Genomic DNA, 20,236 nt, shown 5'->3' with positions numbered 1-20,236 from the left:
ACTAGACCACCTATTCCCCAGTTAGAGAAAGTGATAATTTTTATTACTTGGGTGAATATTTTGTGTGAAAAGGGACAAAGGGCAGTGGCTCAGAACGTTGAGTAGATGAGTAATGATGAAGGAGAGTCGATAATTTGGACTGCAGAGTGGTATCTACAGTGTGGGGCAATGATCTAACTCCTCTAGGTCAAGTTGTAGGCTGGCCCCATTATCTCCCTGTGCTTTGCTGTGGCAGCAGTTTTCTAATGATAGCACCAGTGTGCGCATAATGCCAGTATGATACCACTTATTGCTAATGACTTGTCAAGTTCTGTTTTATAGCTTTACAAGTTTTAAGCAAATCATTTATTTCATGCAAATTGACCACATGATCCAATATGAGAGTGTTTTAAGTTTAAGCTTCACAGATCAAAAACTTTCCCTTAGGCCAAAATGTTTGTTCTGAGCAGGTTCCCATCCAGTCTGATAAAAGGCTTCTTTAATGTTTCCATGTCTTATTAAATGTCTCTCTATTCACTTTGATGGGAATGTAAAGGACAGTAAATGAATAAATATTTTATCCATTCTTTTGATGAAATATGTTAAAGGGGATAACCTAAGTCAAATTTCTTTTCTTTTCCTTCTTCTCTCTTCTTTAAGTTATAAAGCAGAAGTGGTTTTCTGTGGTACAGACTGATAAATAGAACTGAGGAATTGGCTTCAACAGATCAGACCACTCGTATTAATGATGTCTACTATCTTGACTCTGGCAGTGGCCAGTTGGACACATATCCATGATGTAAATGAGAGGAAGGCAGGATGTATTTAATGCTCTCAGTGGACAATCAAATTAGTCCGTGAATTACAAGAAGTTGTTATCCAGATTACCACTATTATTGCTGGACATGCACTTATCTCACAGCTTTTAAAATGCAGCCACAAAAAGCACTGCATCGTTATTTGCTTCTCATTTCCAACATAGCCTCCATTTTACTGCTAGGAGATAAGCCACTAAGGTTCATTTAAGCTTCTTTAAAAAAAATAAAGTAAGCTTTGATTTCTCCAAAAGATGTAATTGCAAGCACAAAAATGTCCATGCATTTCTATGCCAGCCTGTCCCTAGAGTTGATCTGCAACATTTCCATGTGTCATCTGTCCATGCAGCTGTGCTTTAGGTATCTCCTTCATATTATGATATTGTAAAAAGTTGAAAATATATTACATCTGATGAAAACAGAAAGAGTGAAATATTTTGGATTTAGGCTCATGGGAATGATCTCACCAGGAGAAAAAGTGTCACATTAAAACATGAGTACTTTCCTCCACAGCCTGAAAGGAAAGAAATAGGCTGCAAGGCTGAATAGGTTTAGGACTCTAACTAAGTAACATGAATACTTCATTGAAAATCAGCTACAGTCCTCAAGCTCTGGGAAAGTTCTGTCATCAGTGTTTATCAACTTGATTGAGATGTCTTGAATAAATTAATCCTGACTTGGTTTATTAATATTTTAGATTTTTTTATTGCATGATAAGGAATACAAGACAAAATTTAATTACCTTACTTTTCTCAATCTAGGAAATGTCTTTCTGTGTGTGTCAAAAATGTCGTATTTAAATATTGTGTATAAACTCATTTATGATAATATCAAATTATATGAGTTTTCCTTCATTCCTGATCTTCTGAGTTCAACTTGTCTGCAGCAACCTTAATGAAGTGTCTAAATATATCTTTCAGGATAAAAATATTAGATACTTGTTGTTGTTGTTGTTGTTGTTGCAGTTATTATTATTATTATTATTATTATTATTATTATTATTATTATTATTATTATTATTCAGACATTCCAGACTGGTGAATATTCCAATTGGATATGGAGAGAAATAATGCCATCACAGAGTGCAATATGTGGAAATACCATTCCTATGACTGTTCATTTCCTCATATCCATATACCAGTTCCTTGAACAGCAGGAATCCTACGGTCCAACAGCACCAATACTTTGTTACATTTTCTTTATTTCTACAGCAAAATGTCTTCAGCTAAATCTCATTCTGCTCAGATATTACATCCTTCTCTAGTGGTAGTAAAAATAATTCAAATAAAGTAATTGTCTTTGCAGAGTCATTTTTTATGAAAAGTAAATTGAAAAAAATCAAATGTTTAATGAACATTGGAACAAGGCATGGATCAGCAGAATGAGGCAAGACTGCCAAATTTGCTTTTAGAGGACTGAAAACATAATGGAGTCCAACCGTTTTGCCCAGGTTTCCTGTTTTGACGCTTCATTTGCTACAAGTTAAAGGTGAGTCTCTCCCCAGCTTTCAGTCATTAGGCTGTGACTGTTCTGGGGAAAGGTTTCTCTGCTTATTATGTGTGCATGAAAGGAGCAAACTGTTTTTTCACTAAGAAAGTATAGCTGAGGATCAAGAGGTCCTCATCAAGAGGCCAAGATTATGTAACTGTACTGAACAATGCAAATGCTCATTTTCTGGAATGTATTTCTTGAAATAAAATACTGGTGCCCCATCTAGGCATTCTTTCCTAAGGAACACACTGTGGCACAAAGATTTCATGCACCCTGGCAATTAAATGGGGCCTGGGAACATTACTGGGCTCTGGAATTCAGATTTACATATCCTGCAACATGCTTTTGGATGGCCTCTGACAACTTTGATTTGTGCCAAACAGCAGTGCCTAAAAAATTCATTGGCTCAATTCAGGAATTGGCAGGGGCCAGGGACCACTCCCAATAGCTAGCTGAGATACATCCAACCCATTTTGACCTTGAGGAAGTCTACAGGATGTGGCTCTCTCTATGAGAGAAAAAATCACATTCAGAGAGAGAACAGTTGAGTTGAGTTTGATTTAGTAATCTAGATGTGGCCACATAAAAAAATTATGTCAAATGGGAAAAAATACTAAACAGGAATTTAATGACCTATTTGAAACAAAATTTTTGGCAGGGGAGGATGGAATTAATGGATAATAAAATGAGACTTTTAAGAAAGTATATTTTAGTAGCCAACATATATTTCTGTTTTTAAATTGCACTCAGAAGGTATCTCTTTATTAAATTGTTAATTGCCCAACATAAAGTGAAACTCTGATTTTGCATAGACTGATGATATTACTTAAGAAAAAGCTACACTACAGTATATGCAGTGATTACCAGTAGCAATGCAGTCTTTTAAATTTTAGTGTTGCCACACTATCAGCCAATTCTTTTATGATGCATAAGAAAAGAAGAAAAGGGGAGATTATATGGGTAATGACAAATCTAACTATGTTCCACTATATCTATGTATTTGAAATCCATTAAAAAAACACAAATAATTTTGGAACTCTACATAGAGTCTAACTTAGAGTAAAGCAAATTATTGTGAGATACTCCCCCAACACACAGGCAATGAAACCAGGCCTGTACAAATAACCTAACAACTATGGGTGTCCATCCACCTATTAAGCTGAAAGCAAGGACTACTATGTTAAAATTGAGGGTGTAGGAAGGAAGGAAGTAGACTGATATTCCAAATGCTCTTTTGAAAGGGAGTAAGGGGAAGGATTAAATTTCTCTTCTCAAGACACCAAACATAAGTAGCAGCAACTTGATAGACTTCTATTTTTAATGCATAAATATTTGAGTTCATCCTTTGTTGTTGATAATGGATTCTTATATATGTTTCTATGTAGTAATAATATAATATATACTATATACATGTCTATGCATGAACATATAAAAACATAAAAATATTTATTTAGAATGAATTAGAGAAAGATTAGGGTTCAAAGGGACCTTGAAGATCATCTATTTCCAAATTCCTACCATGGTTTAATGATGTTTCTGAACAGAAAATACTTGACTTGGTGATTAAACAGGTGTGAGAATCATTGTTGCAGACTCCTGGAGATTGTGTGAACATCAGTTGCTGTGTTTTCACTCAGACACCAAATCAAATTAAAGTCACAGCTGGGAATTTTTTTGATATATATATATTTTTTTTTTCCTGTGCATTTGTATCTCACACAATGTGAGTGTGCATAACAAGTGTACAAATGAGGCAGGCAAGACGGGCATGGGTAGAGCTATTGGTGTTTTGGGGGTTTTTTCTGTTTTAACTTAAAGCAGATACTATGGGTCCAGAAACACATGCAATGTATTTTAGATGCATGACAGAGATTTCAGTTTAATGTGTTTACAAAAGTAAATCTGTGAGAACTCCCTTACATAGCTTTTTTACCACAAAATCCCTCTTTAGTTCAATCCATATTTGTGAAAACTGTTCTAATTTTTATTTTCAAAAGACTGAAGTCATTTAGGAGTTAAGAGCTAAGCATAAACAGTTTTCTCATTATATGTTAAGAAGTCACATAGCCTTTCCTGACATTAAAATAAAATTGAATTGAAAATATTGAAAATTGAATTTGCTGCCTCCACTTCCTCGCATTATTTATCACAGGCAGTTAGCAGGTAAAAATAAACCTACATGTTATGTCTAGAAATATCAAAAGATGCATCTCAAAGATCTAAGTACCAGGACAGTGGAAATTATGGGGTATTGTGTGGTAATGATGGGTTATTATAAGCACAGTGTAGTACAAAAGGACTATAGAGGCAGATTACAAAATGAAAAGACATATTCAGTCTTTCTTTCTCTCCCCAAATAACCTTTAATAAATTGGTATTATATACAGTGACCCCTAGCATAATTAACATGAATATCAGGAGTTGGCATAGATGCTTTTTTTTTCACAATATGAAATATCCAATTAAAACAGAAAACGCTGCAACTAAATACTTGCAGCTAACAATTAAACAGAACAGAGGGACCTTATAAGCTTTTATGATGAAAAGCAATAGACACTGACTATGCCATGTGAGCACTGCTTAGTAATTTCTGTTCTTTGCATTTGGTTTATCTGTACATATAATATTTTCAACCATCCTTAGTCCAACTACATGTAAGAAATATTCAGTGCCCAAGTCAGAAAAGCAATAAGTGATAGTTACAAGAATGATAATGCTTTATGTTGTCTTCAAGAAAGAGTGCATATGCCACTTTTTGCAAAACAAAAACAGCCTAACGTGGATAAAATCAAATCACAGATAAAATTACAAATTTTGATAATCTCTCACAATTACAGATATTTGTGGATAATGAATATACTTATTAAATAAATCACTGGAAGTCAAACTAAATCCAAGTATCTCTGTCCCGGAGCCACAAAGTTTTTCATATCTCTGAGTCTTTTTGCTAAAATGAGGCAAACAAGGAGTTAATGATTATGTTACCTGTCTTGTCTATACTTGGCAATCACTTAAGACAGTGAATCCACAGCCATTTTTCAGAAGTTAAAATTTCAATAATGCAGTCTGAAGCTAGAGGGAAAAGAACTGAGAGGTTTTATTAGATCAAATATCAGAGGAGGGCTCAAAGCTGCAGAGGTGTAGGCTCCTAACTCCTGTATATTCACTCCCACTGAAATCACTGGGAGCTAAGTTCCATGGATGTAGATATGAGAAATACCGGAAGAAAAACCTGCAATACTGGAGATCATGATTATTTTAAACCAATAATGCTTTGATAGCTACTGATTCTTTTTTCCCTTTGGTTTTGCCAGGAAAGATGCTCTGTGCTTTAAAGAAATTATTTTTAAAACAAAGGGTCCTGGGTTTCACTGTCATGAGTTTTAACCCTGGTGCTCAAGGCATCCTCCATGATTTTTGGGTAAATGACTTAATTTACCAAGTCTTTCCATTGAATATATAAATGGATCGCACAGAAATTAAAACAAAATAAATAAAATTGTGAGCGTATGACAACTAAAATTCTAAATCTTAAATTCTATGAAAGTGGAAGCCCTAAAGGCTGAGTTTTTGTTCTGATGCAAAGATTGTTTAGGTTTCTTTTGTTTGAATCATTTGGATAGGGAATATCTTCCACATTTATTCAAGAAAATATTTCTCTCCATTTCTTCTTTATCCCTTTCACTCACTTTCAAAACACTATAGCAACTGGAATGATTTTTTTTCCAAGTGGCACCACTATTCCCTTGATTACATCAACAGCTGCTCCTGATAACATAATTTCAAATTTTATAGAAAACTTGTCATTTCAAGTCTTCATTTGAATAAAATTCTTGCTTGCACATTTGCAGCATATTTCTGGAATGTATGTAGGCTGTCTCACTACCAGACATTTAAAAGTTAACTTTCAGACAGTTATATCTAGATAAGTCACCCAAGGGATCCATTTATAGTCAATGGAGAGAAATTGGTACCTTCAAAGAGTGATTCATCTTTTCTATCTTAGGCATCTTTCTTAGGATGAAATTGTCCTCTGGAGGCATCTATTTCATACCACTGGCTATAAAGACAGTTAAAGGTTAAAGCTGGGCAATTAACTTTTGGGTATCTAAGTTAGGTGCAATGAATTGCAAACATTTTATTTTGCAGTTGTCCATAAAGATGATGCTTCATGCCACCAAAATATTCCAGGACTAAAGGAGCCATGCATGGTTTTTCACACTGTAGATACTGTTGGTAACACATTGCTCCCCAAACCACCAAAAATTGTATGAATGTATCTCACATATAGGAAGAATTCTGGTTTTAAACCTAATTTTTAAAAAATTTAAAAATTTGTTTAGGTATAATGTATGTGGGCATTGAACACCTTTTTGAAATTTCTGTTATTTATTTTGTGAGATAATACTGGGTGTATTGAAGGGCAAAGTGAAACAATAGGAAGGAAGGTGAATTTTCAGAGGGAGGAATAGTGGTTCCTGATGAAGAAAGAATAAAGTAGTTTTTGACTCATTATAGGTATATGTCATAAGTTAAACATCTTTTTGACTGGGCAGATACATGCAGGAAGAAAGCTGACATCAAAAGAAAGTTGCACCTGAAAAAAGAATGGTGAAAGGATCTGCCACAGCTTACAGTCCCAGTGGCTGCAGATGAGATGCATAAGTAGGTGGGCATAAAAAAAGGTAGGGATGTGTTGTTTAGGCCAAAGCTTCTACTGCATTTTATGTTCTCAGACCAGAAGAGGAGAGGAATTATTGCTAAGCTGAAATGCTTCATGATGGAATGTATTTTGTCAAAGTACTTTTGGATCCTTTCTATGCTCTTTTTATCTATGTGATATGATAAAGTGGTACCATTACGGTTGTTGAAAGTGATTCTCCTCATTTTCCAGCAGAGACAGCATAAGATTCTATACTGGGATTAGAAGAGTAACTTCTAGTTTCATAATAGAGATATAGGTTTTTCATTTTTAACAAAAAATGCATGAGAAAAGTGGAAGACCTTCAGAACACATTTTTTCCTTCTTCATAATGTTTCAGTGTATTCAGCATCAGGAGGTGTTTAAAGGCACATGTTTTCCTTGTTGTTAAAATTGAGAGATTCAATCTAAGGTGGCTAACTCCCCTAAGAATTTTCAAAATTATATTCTAAAGACAACATATTCATTAGCTCAGTTATAATTTTAACAACCTGGGTTTATAAAACTGTCTGAAGGAGAAGATAGTGGGTTATCATGTTTCATAAAAGGCAAATGTTCGCCTGTAACCCATGTAGGATTCCTGCTTTACTGAAATGGTTGGCATTTCAGATGCTATTGCCTGTCTTGTTTACTTTAAGAAACTCTATGATAGAGCTTTGCCTCCAGCTTACTCTGATAAGCTCCCTGTATTCATTCCAAGTGGCACGACCCTGCTTCCATCTCCTGTGTATTTCCTGCTTACACTTGAGTAATGACAGGAGTTCCTTGTTCATACATGCAAGTTTCTTGTCCTCTTTGTTTTCTTGCTCACTGGGGGTGCATCATTCTTGAGCCTGGAGGAAGTGATCCTTGAATATCAACCAGGTCTCTTGGGCCCCTCTTCCCACAGGATCTGCTGCCATGGGATTCTTCCAAGAAGATGCCTAAAGTGGCTAAAGTCATCTGTCCTGAAATCCATGGTTGCAATGCTCCTTGCTGCCCTGCTTCTCCCCTGCCCATTGCTGGACTCCACAATCTCACGGTCACTGTGGCCAAGGCAGCCCCCTGGCCTTCACACCTCTGACAAGGCCTTCCCTGTTTGTCACTATGAGGTAACCATGGTAACCATGAGGCCACCATTCCTTGTGGGATCCTCCACTGCCTCTGTCCGGGAGCTGGCATCAATTTACAGGAGCTTCCTGGACTGTTTGTGCCTCATTGTGCTACTTCTCCAGTAGATACCAGGGTAGTTACATTTCCTTCTAAGAATCTGTGCCTGTGACTTTGAGGCTGCTTCAAGCTGCCTGTAGAATGCCTCCATTTTTTAACTTATTTTTGTAGCATCAGTATCTGCTGTAATAATTCTAACTGGAAATCAATTATGACAATGAGTCATTAAATGCAATTACTATTTTACAAAGTCCCTTGCTAAACTTATTTTTACATTTTAAATAGGAAACTATTTGTTTACTATTAGCTGTTTAGGAGGGGTGTTTTGGCATTAAACTTTTACCTTTATTTTCTAAATTGCTTACTTTTCAAAACTAAAGTAGTTGAGTCTTTTGATGATCCTTCATTGAAATCACCCTTCATTTGAAACTTGTTTATTGAACTATGTGAAATATTTTTAATACTAAATTTTAGCAATAAACATAATGCAATTGTGAGAATAATTTGGTTACTCAAATTTCTCTGCCTTCACAGCTTAAATTGGTTTGTTTCCATTAAAATTGAAGATTTAGACTCATTTCAGCATTTTTAGACTCATCAGCAAAGGTTTGTGGCTTTCTCTTGTATCTCATAATTTTGATCCTCAGAAAGCTTACAGTGAACTATCAAAGAAAGACATTCATTCCTTTCTGCAGAAGCAGAATACCTCACATTCTCTTTATAGCTGTTTCCAAGAGAGTGAGTAGTTTGAAATTTTTTGGCCAAGTTACAATGAAGTGCCATGAGTGTTGACAGATGCAGCTTCATGTGCCAGCATCTGGCTCTGATTCACAGTGGGATGGTACAAACTGGGAATAATGGGCAGTTGTTTTGCCTCTGTGGGATGGTGTCAGGATTGTGCTGATAACATCCCCTTTGAGAGATCAATGTCATTTCAGAGTTTGACAAAATAGACAGGTTTTGGGATGGGAAGAGGGGCAGTCATAGACAAGAGTCTTGTTAAAATGGGATCAGTGGATATCCTCTCATAGTTTCTTGGATAGAAGTTTGAAGAAGCAATATTTAACTGTAAATGACAGATAATGTTTATTTTAAGAATTGCACATTAATAAATTAGTTAGAAAACTTTTTAATAACTCAAACTTAATTTTCAGTTTCTCATACATGTATTTAAAAATACTGCTCATTAATTCTTTCCTTTCAAACTCATTGAAATCTCTCCCAGGACATTACTAGAGAAATAAATAGTTCTTTCATTCAATCATCACCATTTATGCCATCCACAGAAACAAATGGGTTGGCAAGTGTTTCATCATGTGAACAGTTTTTTTTCTTGATAAACTGATGGACAGTTAACTGACATCTCTGAAGAAAAACCCAGATGAGTCTTTTCAAATTTTTAGGTTACAATATTTCCCTCAGCAGGCAGTAAAAAAGTAAAAAGCTTAAAATGTAAAACTAGAAACATCTCACTGCCTCCCATATTTTGCTTTAGTATTTCTCAAAAAAAACATCTGACTTGCTTGTTTTCTACCACTGGGGACAGGGCTATTGAGTAGCTTGCCCCAGAAAGCATCTCTCCATAGAAAAAAAAAAATAATATTCCTTTAGCACTTACTCTCAAATGTGAAAGCCCATAACTCAGTTGAAAGATTTTCATGCTGAATTTCTCCAAACAGCAAGCTAATAATATTATTTCTTATTTTTTATGACAGATTTTTATTTCTTTTTCTAATTGCACTTCATTAAATATATCCCCAGGGAAACTATATCAAAGCTGTCTCCATGTAAATGTAATGTAACAAGTTGAAATGGTACTCCCTGTCATTGAGATATCCATAACACATCCTAGTCTAATCAAGTAGGAGTGACACTTAAAAACAGTTCAAGAGCCTAAAGCGTTTTGCTATCTGAACAGCGGAGGGCAAGTATTTAGTTCCAGTGCTACAGCCCACCCACGGCAAATACAGGCATTTTACTTTCTAAAATAGTCTTTGTCGTTCTAGGTATGTTTTTTTTTTTTTTTCCACAGTAATATTGTCCATGATCTTTCAATATTGATGTACCTTTATACCATTATCTCCATATTTTAAGGTTATTAAATGGCAAGTAACATACTGATAGTCTTGAATTTCTCTTGTCATATTGTGCAATAACAGTAGTCCCTCCTCTTTGACAGAATATTTCTTGGCAATGAGGAAGAGGTAAGCCTTGGAAGAATATTGTAGACATGATGGATTTTCACTCTACACTTTCCAGGACCAAGCAATCTGTAAGATTCCCCATGGATACTCATCACAATTTGCCTTAATTTCTTGACTTTTCATGTTTGCTGGGGGGAGGGTGGGGTGGTTAGAGGTGCAGGGGGGAGGGGGTGTTTATGAACATGTGTGCAAAAGGTGAGGCTTCAATGATTATTTTAATGAGAAGGTGTGATGACTCTTTTACCCTATGGGATACTCTCTTGCAGCGTACACATGCCAGAAATCCTTGTGAATTTCTCCAAGTCATATATGTTTTTCAACAGTATAAGACAAGTAAAATTGTCTGCAACACATTGGCTTTCATATTGGCTTTGGGACTGGCTTTGAGACCCTGGAATGGAAATACACAATAAATATAAGTGTACATTGATGAAAGGAACCGATATGGCCCCTTTCCTTTGCAGTCTAGCTGTTATTGAAAACAGCTATGTAGTGGTACAATCCCCATAGGGCAAACATGTTCTTCAGTGCTAAGGTCTTAGAAAGTCCAAACTGTGAATAATACCACATCTGTGTTCCCACTGTCTTTGTTGTGAATTAAGCAACTGTAAAGATCCTCCATTAGTGAGTTGGGTGTACTGTGAAATGCAAGTGATTTAACCAAAGCCAGAACAGAGTAAAGGTAAGCATGCAAAATAAACTTCTAAGTGATTAAAAAGAAAAGAAAATCACATCACATCACAAGTAGATAATATGCTTGTGAGGGAAAAAAGTGCATTTCATGACTAAATACCCAAGACATGCTTACCACTCAATTCAGCATGCACAACAACATGCTGAGGTGCCATGCAGACGATAGACATGCAAGAATCCAGTTTCAGTAGTTGCAAAACAAAACAGGCATTTCATCAGAACAGCTCCTTGATCTGCCAGACTAGTGCCAGATTGGCAAGCATTGCAGGGAAAGCAGGGGAAGAGTAGGAAACAGGCTTATGGCACAGGGGGAAGGAAATAGAGTCGATCCAGTTAACTTAAAGTATCATGTTCTCCATGCTAAAAGAGTGACCAATTAGTGCCCCTGAAATCCTTCCACGTGGGTGAGGATTTCAAACTTTCTAACATAAAAAACTAGTTATGAAAACAAGTTTTAAAATTTCCACTAAACTAGAACCCTTTCTCCTACCAATAAAAAATAAACTATGAATAAGGACATTAGAAATACTACTGAGAAAAAAAAATAGGAATATCAAACAAATTATCAAATACATGGAATAGACTATATCCACTAAACTATATGTTTGTGACCTTCTGCATCAAAAATGCTATCTTGGACTAAAGAAATGCCAGTAGAAAAATAAAGGTACCACAGTCAGAGCTAACGTTCTTAAATAATCAAGCTTTCTACCTAAGGTTTTAATCTTTATAAGGAAAACTTGGAAAACTAATCCTGAAAGAAGTGCATATTAATTCTTTCTTTACAGGCAGACAAAAGGAGTACAAAGCAGTTTGGGCAGAGTGATTTGTTAATGATGCTGAGACAGCACTGCCTTGGCTGAGCAACTGTAGTCCAGGGACAAATAGGACCAGAAAATCTATGAAACGTGGTTCAGCAGTTCCTCTGAGAAATTGTCACTTATCATGAGCATTTTAGACAGAAGATAAAAAAAAATATTTTTAAGGCCGATTTCTCAAGAGATAAAATCAGAAAGCAGTTTTTTATACTGTGTACAGTAGGCCTCAAGTGGTCTACCTCTAAATGTATCAGTAGAACCCAACTGGTCACTGTTGCAGTCATGATATTCAAGGGAAGGACTTCTGGATTAGAAAAAATCAGTTTATGGCTAAAACTCCACTATTATAATTGTAAAGTGCTGAGAACTTCAAATACTTCTCTTTCATAAAAATTAAAATATTAGTCTTAGAATTTATTTTATATTGATACAATTATTGTGGATTAAAGGAGGACATCCATGAAATTTGTCAGTATCAAGGACAAATACTACCAGCGAAATGAGAAAAACCAGCTAATGCTGCATGAAGCATCTTGGCAAAAATTCTTCCTTGTATGTCTTCCTTGAATTGCCTGTGTACATTTCATTCATTTTTTATAGCTAAGACTGCATTGTCATGATGAAACTTTGAGCAGGTGAAGAATATTTCAGCTTCATTTGTTAAAATCAATATAAAAGCATTAACTGACTTCCAACAGATTGATGTGACCGACAAAATGCATTATTTGATGTATTTTAAAAAATGTATTTATTAATGAAATCTAAAGAACTGAATTTTACTTTTAATGTTAATTGTTTGAGCACTATAAAATGCCATACAAAATGAACTACTTTTCTATAAATTCTTGCTTAATATTTATATAAAAAACCCTAATCTTATAGTAATTTATATGATTTTTTATAATAATAACACTGCTAACTAACATTTTTTTCTAAGAAAAAATGCTGAATGATATAACTAAAAATGACATTATAAATTTTGCCTAAGGAATCAGCAATTCATGTTTGTTGCAATCAATCACAGAAAATCCCAATATGTCTGTGCAAAGGAATTTTCTATGAAAAAATTTTTTTCCCCTTCACAAATGGTAATGTTGAGATTGATAGAAATTATTCCATGTTTGAAAGAACTGTAGAGTCAAGGTGACTGTAATTCAATTCCTCAGCTGATATGAACTCAGAGCTCTTTGTTTGGACAAAGTTCCTTACCATAAAATATATAGACAGATAAAAGGATAAAATATACCAGATCGTAACTCTAATTGGATATTAGGGTTATTAAAGGGTGTTTTCCCCACATTTATCTATTCAGTAAAATGAATTACAGTAATACTTCTGTTCACAAAAGGATGGTGTAAAATGAGCAATTTGTCTGAGAAAGACAGTAACAAACTAATCAAGTACTGTTTGGTGGCACTCTTCTCAATGATTTCCATAAATAAAGGCTGATCATACTTGACCTCTACTTTGCTTCTCAGAAACACTGAGTAGTGTTTCTGGAGTCTGGATGTTCCAGCATTGCCTTTCACAGCTGATGGGTTGAATAAATCTTGTTTTCAAGGCAATGTTTTTTTTCCCCTCCCACAAAAATGCATCTGGCTTCAGCACAACAACCATTTGCAGCATTTAACTTCAGGGTTCAACAAGTAACTTGAGAGGTCAAAAGGCAGTCACTTGACAGACGGAACTCCAGGTGGACTTTGGGAGATGTTAAGGAGTAGTCCATTTCCACTTCACCTAAAAATTAGATTATTTAAGATACTTTAAGACTTATTTCTACTTTTTGGAGTCTAAACATGTCACCCTAGTTTTTCATTCACTTGTAAGGCCATCTGATCACCCTATGTCCATTTAATGTCTTTCAGCTCTTTAACCGGTGGTTTCTTGCACAAGTCTGTCATAGCACACTGGTATGACACAAGGCAAACACTGGAAGAGTCACGTCTTTATCTTCTGAAATTCAAGTCACTACAGACTTCATTCTCTACTTCACTTCTCCCCTTCATGGATTTCCCAGTTTCCTTGTAGCTGGAAAAGTCACAGCTGGAAAAACCCAAGCTGTCCCTTCCTACAGCACATTTGCTCTGCCTCAGGAGAGGGTCAAACAGGCCAGGGAGCCTTCTGAGAAAAAAAGGGGTTTTTTGTTTCTGCTTGTAAATGTCAGGACATCTGTAAGAAAGATCCTGAAGATCTCCATGAAAGTATTTCTTGTGTGAATTGTTGATGGTACAGTCGTGTAAATCCAGAAACTACGTCATTCACATTGGTGCAGGGTGCTATTTTTTAACTCAAACCATGACTGAGTCTCTGAAAGCTTTAGCTATCATTTTCCCCCTCTGAGCCTAAAGCAGTCCCTCTGTCTATAACTGCATGTCTTTAGAAGTCCTAGAGGAGATGCAGTATTTTACTCTCTTTTGATGGAGCCCTCTCCCTACTGAATCCCAAGTTTGTTCATTTTCTCTCTACAAAAATCTGTGTCCTCCCTCTCCCCTTTGTGAGAGTCTTTCTCAGCCACGTCCTTATGACTTCCCAGCTCTGTCTGAGCCTGGGCATGGCAAGAGAGGATGTAAGCCACAAGGCAGAGATAAGAAAAACAACAACCAGTTCAGAGGTGTACCTGTGGAGAGCTTGTTGAGCAAATAACTGAACAAACAAAGCTGGTAAGGTTTAGAGTGTCCTTAAATATTCTCTCCTTAGCTCTTTTCATTAATGTTTTTGCTTTTCACTCCTAGGGTTATGTCTCTTTACAGTATGTCTAGACTTCAGCAGAAAGAGTATTTATTAAATAAGGTCAGGGTCGACTGACTTAATATTATGAGATGATGCTCATTCATCATTAGAAGCTCTATCTTCTTTTTTTCAGTGAGGAATTAAGTGTCTGTGTTAGAACAGATTAGCATGGAGATGTGGGAAGAGAGAAGATAAAGCACAAAAGTGGTGTATCAGCTAAGGTATTTTATGTACTAGCAACAATGAAAGTTCTATTTTTGAAACATTCTGGAGTTAAGCCTTGCTATTTGTGGAGAAAAAAAAAAAACAATAAACCAAATAATCGGCTATTAACAATAAGCTCCTTCCTCTTGCGTCTCAGCCAAAAGAAGCATGGAAAATTTCAGCAATTTCTACAGCCTTCCATTGACTCTACTTTTAACATAACCTTGATTTTAATTCATGCATTTTAGACAGAAAATTAGAAGATTTAAGAAAACAGCCATTAGCTCTTATGCTTTATTAAAACTATTTGCACACGCTTTGTTGCTCTTGTGAGACCTTTCAATAATAAAAAAACCACACTTTTAATACATAAAGGAGCAAAAACTTGCAGGGAAACAGAATATTAGAACAGAATTCAATGATAGAGGAAAGTACCTGGATAAAAATCCCCTTGTGCAAACATGTCAATCACATAGCGACAGAATGCATATTGATCTAACAGAGCAAAAAAAAAAAAGAAGAGTAATGAAGAAAGTGAATTTAGAATGTCATTTCTATTTAACAGTGAAGATAAAGTTTGGCAGAGCAAAGTCATCTCAGTAGCCTTTCCATAGGTGGTCTTACTTATTACATTTTCTGGCTTTTTTCCTGACCTTCAAGGGGCTCATGTGTTTAGAAAGTGACAATTTGTTGTCCAGATCTAACTCAAAACCTCTAGCCAAGAACTGCAGAGCTTCCAGTGTCCCAGAGCTTCCACCTCTTTTGCTGGGCCAGCTCTGCTTGGCATATATCCTAACCCCATGCACAGGTACCAGGCAAGCAAGCACAGTGCTGCCTGGCCACAGGTCTCATAGACTTTTCATCATCCATGAAGACCAATTTCACAGACAGCTGATAGATAATTTAGAGAAAGGTTTTGTATCACTGTATTTTGTTAATATGTTTTTACCCATTTAATAAATATGTATATTTTGTGAATGGGAATATAAAGAGAACTCTGTGTACTTACACTCCTATAGCAACAAGATTTTCCACAGAATTCTACTGTTTCACTACAGAATCATTTTCCAAACACTGATCTTTAAAAATACATATTTATATATTACATTTGTATGATGCATCTATTAAATTTATATATATATATATATATATATATATATATAATAAACAGAGCTGGAGAGCTTAATAAAAATTTCTAACATTACGAATGGTGAGGAAAAGTCATCAGCTTTAACTGAGCATAAAATAACTTCAATATTGCTGTATTCTTCAGCAGGTCAGAAAAAAAATCTTGTTGCCCCAGTGGACTCTAATGGGCATTTGCTTTGAAAGCTAATGTTGATGTCTAAATTCCAGGTGTGGTTAGCTAAGTCAGTTCTCAGTTTTCCTTGAGTCAAGCATATTCATCCCTGTGTCCAAGACTCTTCTAGCACAGTTCCTACACTGTAGAAGTTACATCTCTTCCTCTCTCCACCTCCTGTGGGATCTCTGTCCTACTCACAAAGCCACTTTCTCTCCCCATTGCCAACTCCAAAATAAAATTATGCTGCCTTTGGAATAATTAAAGTTTTTAAAATAGCACTGCTGTTGCATTTAAATGCAAACTGTAATTGCCAAGTTTGTGACACTCGTTGCATCATTGACTTTCATACATAGGTCACTGCTACATCAGTATCACTTGATGCTGAGACATTTGTGTGACTGCTGCTTTGCTAAGTTGAATGATCCAGCAGTCCTTGGATGAAGAACTACTGCTTTCAAGTCATTATTTCCTATACAGATGTAGAAATTAGGAAAAGGTTTACCAACTCAACAAATATCCAAACAATTTTTCTAGTTGATAGAAGCCCAGCCAGCTGTTTTGTGTTAGTGAGATGGCAAGAGCCATAGCAGTAAGGATTGTAGAGCTTGGGGCAAAACTTTCAGCATGTACTCAGGGCTGTGGCTGTAAACATTGCCTTTAAAACCTCTGATGAATATTCATAATAATTTTTACTTTTTAGATTTGGGAATTCGCATTTATCATTCTGTCTGACTCCAACTTTGCATTCCTTCCTTAAGGCTACAGTATCTGCCCTAAGTCTATATGATAATTCTAAAAAAAAACCCCAAAAAACAGTGTGTGTGTGAGAAAACACATAGAGATCTGTTTCCTTAAGCCCACCAAAAGCTACTGACTTTGATGCACTTGCAATAGGGTCTCAGTGAGTATTTATAAATAAAGTGGAGCAATGCCAACACTTTAGCCCAGAAAGCAAATGGCAGGGCACAGCTCTTGTACAAAACCCTGTTTCTCTTAGTTCTCTCTTGCCGAAACAAGCCGCCCCTATCCTTGCTGCCTGTCAGGAAGATTTCCTGCACCATCTAGGCCACTGTACAAAAGACTGCAAGGGGATACAGAACAAAATGATGGCAGGGGACAGCACACTGCATGGACAGTGCCAGGGCAGAGCACAAGCCTGCCCTGGTTCTGTTTGAGTTGTGATATAGACATAGCCTAAGGCCCTAGAATCACACCATTTCATTGATATTAAAATAATCTATTCTTTAAGCTTAGTAGTATGGATCTGAAAAAATCTAGACTGTGTTGTTGATTTTGTTTATCTGTTTTTTGTTGTTGTTGTGGGGGCTTTTTTCTGGGTTTATTTTGTTTTGTGGAAATGTGATTTGAATAAACTTTTAAAAAAAGGCTTAATCTTGATTGTACCTCAGGAATAAGATTTTATATTACTTTCTCCTTATATAATATCTTTAGCAGCTCTACTTAAAAAAATGGATTTAAAAAAGAAATTGGAGGCAGAATGTAAAACTCTCAATAACAAAAATATAACTTCCATATGGCATAGCAAGGTGAACTATAACATCCTATTTAAGTTTATAGGAATGATACCAATCAGTAGAGATTGAAATCTAAGGAATTTTAAATGAATATGATTTTTCAAGTGCCTCTTCATGGCTAAAAATCCATTTTAATCTAAAGTCCTTTATTAAAAGGGGAATTTCACACTTTAGTTTTCACCCATAGCTCTGTAATGATGACACAAATATTCATATAAGTACTAAAAGATCATGTCAAAATTTGGGACTAGATTCTTAATGATAAAAATACTCATTTTTTGGTCGTTGGGCTTAATGTGATTTACCCAGGAAGATGACCTCTCTTTTTAAATTTTAATTTCAGTATGAAACTATGCAAAAACTCTTATGTGATCACTGCTGTATTTTTTACAGTTTCAGATAAGCTGGCAGAACAACTCCCTTGAGCAAGTAAAGATTGCAGGATCAGGAAATCTCTGAAAAACTGCATTGATTTTAAATCTCTGAAAAACTGCATTGATTATGTTCACCTTGGGTCACAGTGGGACTGAAACATAAAGATGAATTTTTTAAAGCATCCAGCAGGGCAGCAGTGGTTTTTGGTGGGAAAAGGAAGCACAACAGTAGGAAATGCAGCTTCCACTAGATGTGGGGAGCCCTGTCTGCAGTAATAAAGGCAGTTGAAAAGGCTCCTTCCTTCCTCCACTCCTTCTGTTTATTCTCATTTTCACCTGCTGGGATTCCATGCACAGTCTGGGTAACACTCTAAAGCAGACTTGCAAAATGATCTGTTAATATTTGATGTCAAGATGGATCATTTTGCTAATATTTATCAGCTAAAGTTGTTGGGAATCCCACAAAAAAAACCCCAACAAACAAAAAACCACCACTATTCTATTGTAATCTTTGATCCCTACTTAAAATATTTTGTTGTCATCTGCACAGCACTTCTTTTTGAGAGCTTTATCCTGAACAGTATGGAGCACACCCCACTGTGCACTGAAACTCTTGCAGAGCAAACAAAAAATTGAAAGAGATTTTCACCTCCCAAAGTGAACTGAACAATTTGCTGAACTTTTTTCTTGGTCACAGCAATCAGTGTGATAGATGCAGCTTTGATTCCATGCCTCAAAGGTCCCAATATCTCAAGTGAAGGACAAAATTAACTGGAATAAAAACAAATGTTAAAAAATACTAGTTCAGCACACTGTGTATGTCAGAAAGTGGGCTATGTCTCAAACTCTCTCAGTTTTCTAGAAAAGTATAATTTAGGCAACTCCTAAGGGGTCCAGGGCAATGGTTATGAAATTCTGAGAGAATCTGATCAGGCAGACTCAGATATCCAGGCAGGGACAGCTTCTTTGATGTTCAGGCACAGCAATTTATCTGTGGTTAACAGCTGAAAGGATCAGATAGGTGCTCTATGCAACACTGAGCTGCCTCCTTCAATGTCAGAATAATCCCGTGGCTGCAGTGTGGCACTTCATACAGAAAGCCAGGTCCTGCTGCCTTCATTCATACAAAATTGTACTCAGTGCCATGGAAATGCCACAGGGAAATCAGGGAAGCAGTCTGTGCAACCTGGGACTAGAAGAATGCAGGCTTGCTCTGACAAGTGGAGCACACAGTTAACACCTTGTTAACCATCTGGTCTTGATGCATGTTGATTCTTTGTTTAATCACTTAATTTCTTCCTTACACTAGACCAACAGGATTTCTTTCCTTTTTGGAAGAAATTTGGAAGCTGGTCACATTAAGTTATATGAGGCAGGTACATCACTATAATGCACAACACCTGACAACCTAATTGCCTCGTACAATATGATGTTAGATAAATTATTACATTTCTTTTACACTGTTGCTACTTTCTTTATGGTTACAGAGGGCACATGCAGATGTAGAAAAAAACCTAAATTCCCAATAGGTTATTGGACAGTCTGAATTTTCAAAAATAACTCTGCTTGCAATCTACTATATTAGATGCTATTGAGCAAATCCAAAAAGTCTCAAATCTATCTGAAGAGAAATTGGTCCTTGTTAAAGAAGGATTTAAATGAAAATGAAACTTTAGCCATGAAAACCTTCTAGAGCCTTCTGATTATATACCTTAAATTTATTTTATTTTCTGTAATCATGTCCTAGCAGTGTGAGGTTCAAGTGGAATTTATTCGTACTGTGCTTTTGTTTTTCATGGGTGCACTTTGGTCCTTGACAGATCTAACTCCATTCTCTCTCTTTCTTCCCTACTACCTTTTTAGGATCTTCATCTGTTTCCTCCTCATTTTGTTTACCTTTCTTGTCCGATTTAGTTACAGTCTGAAGAGCTTTCTCCTCCTTAACTTTCGTTTTGGCCTTTATTAGCCCAGTTTCTGTTGTTTTTGTCTCTGCCTGCTTGACCTTCTCTGCCGTCTTTGCTTCTCCTTTTCCATCCTTCACTTCCTTTTTGACTTTTGCTTCCACTTTAGTGCTCTTTACTTTCTTCTCCTCTGCAGACAATAAAGAAAAAGCTGTCAGTGTCATTCTCTGCCCCCAACATAACATTCAGTGCCATTTACTTTATATTGTGCTATTAATAATGAGCATTTCTTCATTATTAACAGCTTGGTAAGACCTGATGAAAACTATAATCCCCTC

At 36.0% G+C, this 20,236-nt stretch overlaps 1 protein-coding gene and 1 long non-coding RNA gene across 40 annotated transcripts in view; one reads left to right on the top strand and one right to left on the bottom strand.

The window, feature by feature from the left end:
* TRDN (triadin) overlaps positions 1-20,236 on the bottom strand; it is a 229,596-nt gene that overhangs the window by 129,315 nt on the left and 80,045 nt on the right. For all 31 annotated transcript variants that reach the window (XM_074537877.1, XM_074537878.1, XM_074537896.1 and 28 more), the window contains 2 exons: positions 19,894-20,088; positions 15,221-15,280 (listed from right to left, as the gene is read on the bottom strand). In XM_074537877.1, coding sequence (XP_074393978.1) covers positions 15,221-15,280; positions 19,894-20,088 — 255 coding nt within the window. The remainder of the gene's footprint in view (positions 1-15,220; positions 15,281-19,893; positions 20,089-20,236) is intronic.
* The window catches only part of LOC141728570 (uncharacterized), a 39,752-nt gene that overhangs the window by 18,454 nt on the left and 1,062 nt on the right, over positions 1-20,236 (top strand). For 6 of the 9 annotated variants that reach the window (XR_012579643.1, XR_012579645.1, XR_012579648.1 and 3 more), the window contains 4 exons: positions 2,100-8,212; positions 8,671-8,742; positions 10,316-10,408; positions 13,717-15,225. This is a non-coding gene — a long non-coding RNA (uncharacterized LOC141728570). Of the gene's footprint in view, positions 1-2,099; positions 8,213-8,670; positions 8,743-10,315; positions 10,409-13,716; positions 15,226-20,236 lie in introns of those variants that run through there. The other 3 variants (XR_012579649.1, XR_012579644.1, XR_012579647.1) reach the window with 3 other exon arrangements.

The sequence above is a fragment of the Zonotrichia albicollis genome, chromosome 3 (assembly GCF_047830755.1).
Source record: "Zonotrichia albicollis isolate bZonAlb1 chromosome 3, bZonAlb1.hap1, whole genome shotgun sequence".
NCBI lineage: Eukaryota > Metazoa > Chordata > Aves > Passeriformes > Passerellidae > Zonotrichia > Zonotrichia albicollis.
The sequence above is the reverse complement of the archived record's forward strand: the minus strand, read 5'-3'. Positions and strand labels throughout refer to the sequence as shown.